This window comes from Dipteris shenzhenensis, chromosome 25, assembly GCF_047967505.1.
Source record: "Dipteris shenzhenensis isolate YYH24624 ecotype China chromosome 25, Dip_SZ_1.0, whole genome shotgun sequence".
In the NCBI taxonomy this organism is placed as follows: Eukaryota; Viridiplantae; Streptophyta; class Polypodiopsida; order Gleicheniales; family Dipteridaceae; genus Dipteris; species Dipteris shenzhenensis.
In genome coordinates, this window is record NC_141620.1 from 43764234 (window position 1) to 43770233 (window position 6000).

The 6000-nt window shown below is 46.4% G+C and overlaps 1 protein-coding gene across 1 annotated transcript in view; it reads left to right on the plus strand.

Moving 5' to 3' along the window:
- Positions 1–5585, plus strand: part of LOC147885922 (uncharacterized) — an 87823-nt gene extending 82238 nt beyond the window's left edge. The window contains exon 15 of the mRNA XM_087396374.1: positions 5183–5585. Coding sequence (XP_087252500.1) covers positions 5183–5365 — 183 coding nt within the window. The 3' untranslated portion in view covers positions 5366–5585. The remainder of the gene's footprint in view (positions 1–5182) is intronic.
- Positions 5586–6000: the final 415 nt, after the last annotated feature.

Sequence of the window (6000 nt, forward strand, 5' to 3'; positions counted from 1 at the left end):
CCAAGGGAGTGGCTTTTGGCTGCTCCTGTCTGCTCCTGCTCTTGCTGAATGTTGGATAAATTATGAGGCCCAGGGCCTCTCCTTTTATAGGCCCAAAGGCCCTGTCCCTGCGGCCAACTTGGTTGGCTGGCCCAACCCTAACCAGCCGACCTGCTCGTCGGCCTGGTTGGCTGGCTCAACCAGCCCTATATAAGGGCCCTAGCCAGGCCCTTTTGGGCTGCTGCTAGGCTGCCCTTTGTTGCTGCTGGAGACCTTTTTGCAGGCTATACACCTGCCCACAGACCCCCGCCATGCTGCGCCATTCTGCAGCCTTGCGCCATTTTGCAGCCCTTTGCCGGCACCACGTCCTGCCCGTACACTACCCTGCAGCTGCCCGTACAGTGGCTGATGTCATCGCGCATTCATTCCTTGATGTAGATGCTGCGTAGATCTGCTCTGCTCTGTGCTTGCCAGTCACCTGGCCATTCTCTGCCAAATCTGCCTGCCAGGTACTCTCCTTTCTTTGTGTGTGTTGCTGCCCATGTGGCAGCCCCATCCCTCTTTCTTTTCCTAGGTTCATCCCCCCCATGCTCTCCTCATATGGGGGCTTACAGATGGGGAGTTGACCATTCCAACAGGTTGATGCCCATGTGGCAGCCCCATCCCTCTTTCTTTTCCTAGGTTCACCCCCCCCATGCTCTCCTCATATGGGGGCTTACAGATGGGGAGTTGACCATTCCAACAGGTTGATCTCATCCTGTGGGAGCAAGGGATTAGGGGCTTCCAAGATATATTGAAAGAGGGGAGAGCGGGGGGGGGGGGGGACGGTCCATCTAAATACCGTGGTTGCGAAACCATCTAGATATGTGTGCGTACTAGGCTGTGCTAACCCTGCTTTGAGCTAGTCGTATTGGTTTTGTCAAGGTTGACTATCAAGTCTCTCTCTCTAAAACATAGGGTTTTAAAAAAATTACTTGTATATTTTTCTTTTTGTCTTTATTTTATACCATCAAATTAGGGTTTAGGGTTCGATCTTGTAGATGAATTCCGTATCAATAAACAAAAGCACCTCCAGGGCCTCTAGGTGTCTCTGTAAGCCTGCTGTTAAAGAGGATAGAAGGACTATGTCATCTGCATACAATAGTATCTGTATCATCAAATCAGCTAGCAACGATCCCTCACCTCCTAGGCGGTCAATAAAAGTTGTGATCCCATCAATAGTCGGCGAGAGAAGGCCTTCTGAAAGTCTACAAAGCAAGCGTAGACTTTCTGAGATCTTGATCTCGCCTCCTCGATGACTGCCCAAAGGGTGCCCACAAGGAAAAGATACGATCAAGAGGGGAATGCTGTCTCTGAAACCCAGCTTGTCCCAATGTCCGCTGCTCGTGTGTCTTTGTGTACGAGCTGATCTCTCTCTCTAGCTAGTAGTATTGACCCATAAATCTTGGATAGTGTATGACCAATCATGAAAAAGTGCGCTAGTTCGAGTATCCATGGGATGCCTTGCTTTGTGCATCGGCACAATGGTGGTGGTGCTCCAAGCAGGGGGGAAGCCATGGCATACAACGTGGTTGAACATCTATGCCAGGATTGGGGCCAAGACCTCTTGTCAATGTGCATAGTGCTTAGTACGTACCTCTGTAGCTCTTGGGCTCTTCGGTTGTAGAGCTGGCATAATGCAGCTCACATTCTATGTGGTTAATAAAATGGATGTGGTGGGTCTAGGAAGGGCGGACATATTAGGTGGCGTTTGAATTGGGATGGCATAAAGGGATGTGGCATACCATCTCTAGTAGGTGTTGGCCATATCCTATGACCTGTGCTGAGTGCCTCGCTATCTCAAGCTCTACTGGATCAATCTCCAGTACTCTGAGGGGGTCAGTGTCGAAGTCAAGTAGGCCAACCTGTCTGATCCACGTTCGCGCATTGAAGTCACCTAAGAGGAGAATCTCCCCGTGCCAAGAGAACTCCGTGATATCACCATATATCATCTTGTATGGGCTGCATTAAGTTGTCGGTTGGCAAAGTAGATGGGCAAATCAATCTTGTGGTCCTTGCTAGGCTGAGCCAGTATAGCACGAATGGCCCATCCACTAGCGTCGACATAAACATTAAAAATGATATCCCAATCTAGTTGTCTGAGAATTGGGGCCTTAACCAGGCGGTCCTTGAGATTATCAAATGCTAGTTGTTGAGGTGTGGACCAAACAAAAGATCGGTCTTGGTGGAGAAGTTATGTTAGTGCCACAGCGATGTCCGCATAGAAACGTATGAACCTCCAGTAATATCCCACATGCCCTAAAATGTACTTCACTTCTTTGGGTATATGAGGAATAGGCAAGGAGATTATCACCTCTACCTTAGCTGGATCGGTAGTCATCCCTTGAGCATAAACAATCTGACCAAGGAGAACACCTCTGAGTGCGAGAGAGACGCACTTGTTAGGATTCAAGCACAAGCAGACTTCTCTGCATTTATAAAAAACCCATCTTAACTTTTGTAGATGATCATTTGGTATGGCTGGATTTATGATTGGGATGATCGCTTCTCCCGAAGAGTGCAATGGTGAATATGAAGCCAGAGAAGGGCAGCCTGAACATTCTGTGCAGGAAACAAGTGACACGTAGTGGGCCTGGGCATAGAGGACATATCGGGTGATGTTTGACTCGGGACATCATAGAGGGAGCATGCATATGTGTGCCAAACAACTGGATCTGCGATGGGGATGGGCTTAAAAACATAGAACTAATCTAAAACGACCTCAAGAAACTTGCCAATATTCTCCTGGAAGAGTTTGGTGACAAGTTTTTGAAATGTTACGGGTTCATTACATAACCCAAAGGGCATCACTGACTCTTAACACTGTGCCAGAAGCATCTCCGATGGAAGGGAGGATGGGGCCGTATTCGAAGCATCACCGGGATAGGAGGCGCGTGATGTGTCGTGTCCATGTTCTTGATATGGTACCAGGGGATGAAGTAAACAAGGTGATTGCCAAGGAAGATGGGGCTTTGATCAACAAGGGCCTGGGTGCGTTAGGGAAACTCAGTTGCAAAAGAAAGAATCCTCCCGTAGATGGTAACCTCCTGAATGTGGTCACCCTCTAGAGCTAAAATCGTCTGAATTTAATGAAGCAGCTGACTCCTCCTGGGAGTGACTCCAAGGTTTCTGCCCACCATTGCTTTGTCCTGAAGTGACTGGACTGCATTCTTGACCTGCTGTTGTCTACTAGAGAAATTACAACCTTAACAGCTTGGGGAGTTGAGGGCCTCTAGGACACTGCCAGTTGAGCTGAAAGGAAACCACAGCCAGGCTTAGGAGAGCTCTAGGCAGTAGGGGCTGCACCCAAACCAGAAGAGGCGCTCACAAAGGTGCCTAAAAGACCCGAAATGCTCTCAAACCACCAAGGAAACTCCAGGAGCATCTTATGCACTGAAAGCAGCTTCAAAGAACCAGGTCGCTCTAGCTGGGCGCCTTGTAAAGAGCTTCCACAGCTGGCTCTAAACAAAAGGAACTACCTGGGACCATAAGTGAACCAATTGCCAGCAAGGAAAGTCATCAACCGGTGAGGCGCCTCCAAGAAAGGTGCACGGAGCTTCAAAGACCTCTCCAAACAGCACGACAAGCATCTGTGGGCGCCCGCAAGCTGCAAGTCCTCTCCACCAAACAGGAATGCCTTGAAAGAAGTAGCGAAATGACCCCCTAGTCTGCTCAACGCCTTGAAAGAAGTAGCCAAATGACCCCCTAATCTGCTCAAAACAGCAGCTGGAGGCCTGAGTACCAAACACAAGACGAGGACTGGCTCCTGGATCACACGGGTGGCAAAGCGGCAAAAATATGGAGGCACAAAAATCAGACAGCAAAAGGTGGCCGCGAGGAGAAGAAAGCAAGAAGCGGGGGGGAGGAAGAAAGGAAGCTGGAGAGAAGGGGCCAGGCGGAGGGGGGGAGGCAGCACACATGAGCAGGTTGGGGACTCGCTCTTGCCACTCCTGAGATTAGAGGATTGAATTTGCAATCTCTTATGGGAGAAGTTAGTGCATGAGCTACTTGAGCATGGGCTTGTTGATTCAAGTTTTTCTCTTTTTATTCATGTTTGTGGTGCATGGGTGTAGACTATGGTGTCCTAAACGAGATGACCATCAAGAATCACTTTCCCATTCCAGGTTGGTGGTCTTGAATTGTTATCCTTGAAACAGGTCTGAGAAGATAAAGGATGGGTAGCAGCTGTGTAGGCAAGATCAATTCTTTCTAATTCTGTTGGAGTCGTCAGCAGCAAGATGACACGTTGATGGATTTCTTAGTTCCAAGGGCAAAGGTGCCTGCATGAGGAAGGGTTCAAACAACAAATGTGGCTAATAAGTCTTACATGCAGAAGGGCATGCCACAAAGAGGCGCATCAGCTAATCATGCTTGCGAAGATAGGAGATTTGTACCTTTTGTTCCCCCCTTATATGGAGGGTTCAAGAAATCTTAATGAACACAAGCATACGAAGGTTGGATCACCACACCGTAGGAATGTTGAATCTCAGGTGCAGATCTACTTCACATTAAGAGGAGGTGTCATTAGATGTGTCTCTTCCTTGTAATTCAAATTGTCACCTGTATTTGACGGTCATATGCTATCTAAATAGCTGCAATCGAAAGTTAAAAAATTGTCTAGTGGTTCATTGAGAGCTTCATGGTGATATATATTTGCAATCTCCTTTAATCAGTCTTATATTATTGCATCTTAAGAGCTTGTGTGAGGAGCTTGTGTGAGTCACATGCACCAACATTGTCCATATCTGGATACCGAGAAATTTTGTTTAAACTATGATCGTGTGGCTTAATGCCCAGTTATATGTTCAGTCACATACATTGTAAGTGTGTGTCAGTCATGTGTCACTGTGTCCCATATCTAGATGCCCACAAATCAAGGTAAGGCTAGTGGGCTATTTTTATGCTTAGCTCTTAGGGGGCACAAGGGATGGTGTATGTCTGGCAAAAAATATCAGTTCATGCCAACAATCCGCAGCTTATCATGGCCTCTCTGTCCTCTTGCTGTTTGTGCTTCGATTTTTACCACATTGGAGTCTAGTGTGGATCACGCCCTTAATTTGTTTTATTGGCTTATTCTCTTGTCACAGCTAGCCAAATCATAAATTCAGTTAAATGTCAGAAAATGTTATTTCTGAAATGCCTCTTTTTTAATCTCTTTGAACAGCTCATCAGAAATCATGCCGGAAGTCCAATGATGTACGGTCTACCACCTGTTCAAGTGTACATAGATTGTGTTGAAAAGAGAAGACATGCCATCCAAACAGCTACACAGGAGCGTGGCAGGCAAATCAGGGGTGATCATGAAAGGAAAATACGTCCAACTTGGCCACCATCTGTTTTAGTTTGACATATTGTACCTACAAAATTATTTTTGCTTTTATGATTATTAATAGCCCCATGAAGGCTTAATCCGCATGTTGACATTCTAGACAAAACGATAATTAGAGTGGCAGATACAATTGTTTTGTATATAATGGGCTGGTTACTGCTTGCCTAATGAGCACATGATGAATTGGAAGTACAGATATATCCCATATGTACGAACAGTAATAAAAATCTACTATTTATTCGTGATAAACGACTACTTGGCAAGTTAAAACAGTTTTAGCACTGTAGGTATGCTTCATCCAAATACCCTAAAAAATGACTTCAATGACACAATGAACATATAGGAGCTTATTCTTTATCAGGCATGGGTTTCACCCATTCTTTACTAGCTAGGTGGCTTTACAAGAATGAGCGTGTTCCATCAAGGAATAGCCCCCTCCTTTTATAGCCAAGAGAGAGGGTCTCTCCCAATAAATGCATCCTCCCACATGCATGGTGTGTGTGAAAGAGTCTCCCATGTGGGTTAGGTGGGTACACACTCTCAATTGTGTGCGACAATCCTTTGTCTCATTTTTTCACATAAATCAAACCCCATATCCCAAGTCTAAGATACTCCTTTGGTCTCTCCCCAATTTTATAATACGTTCAAACATC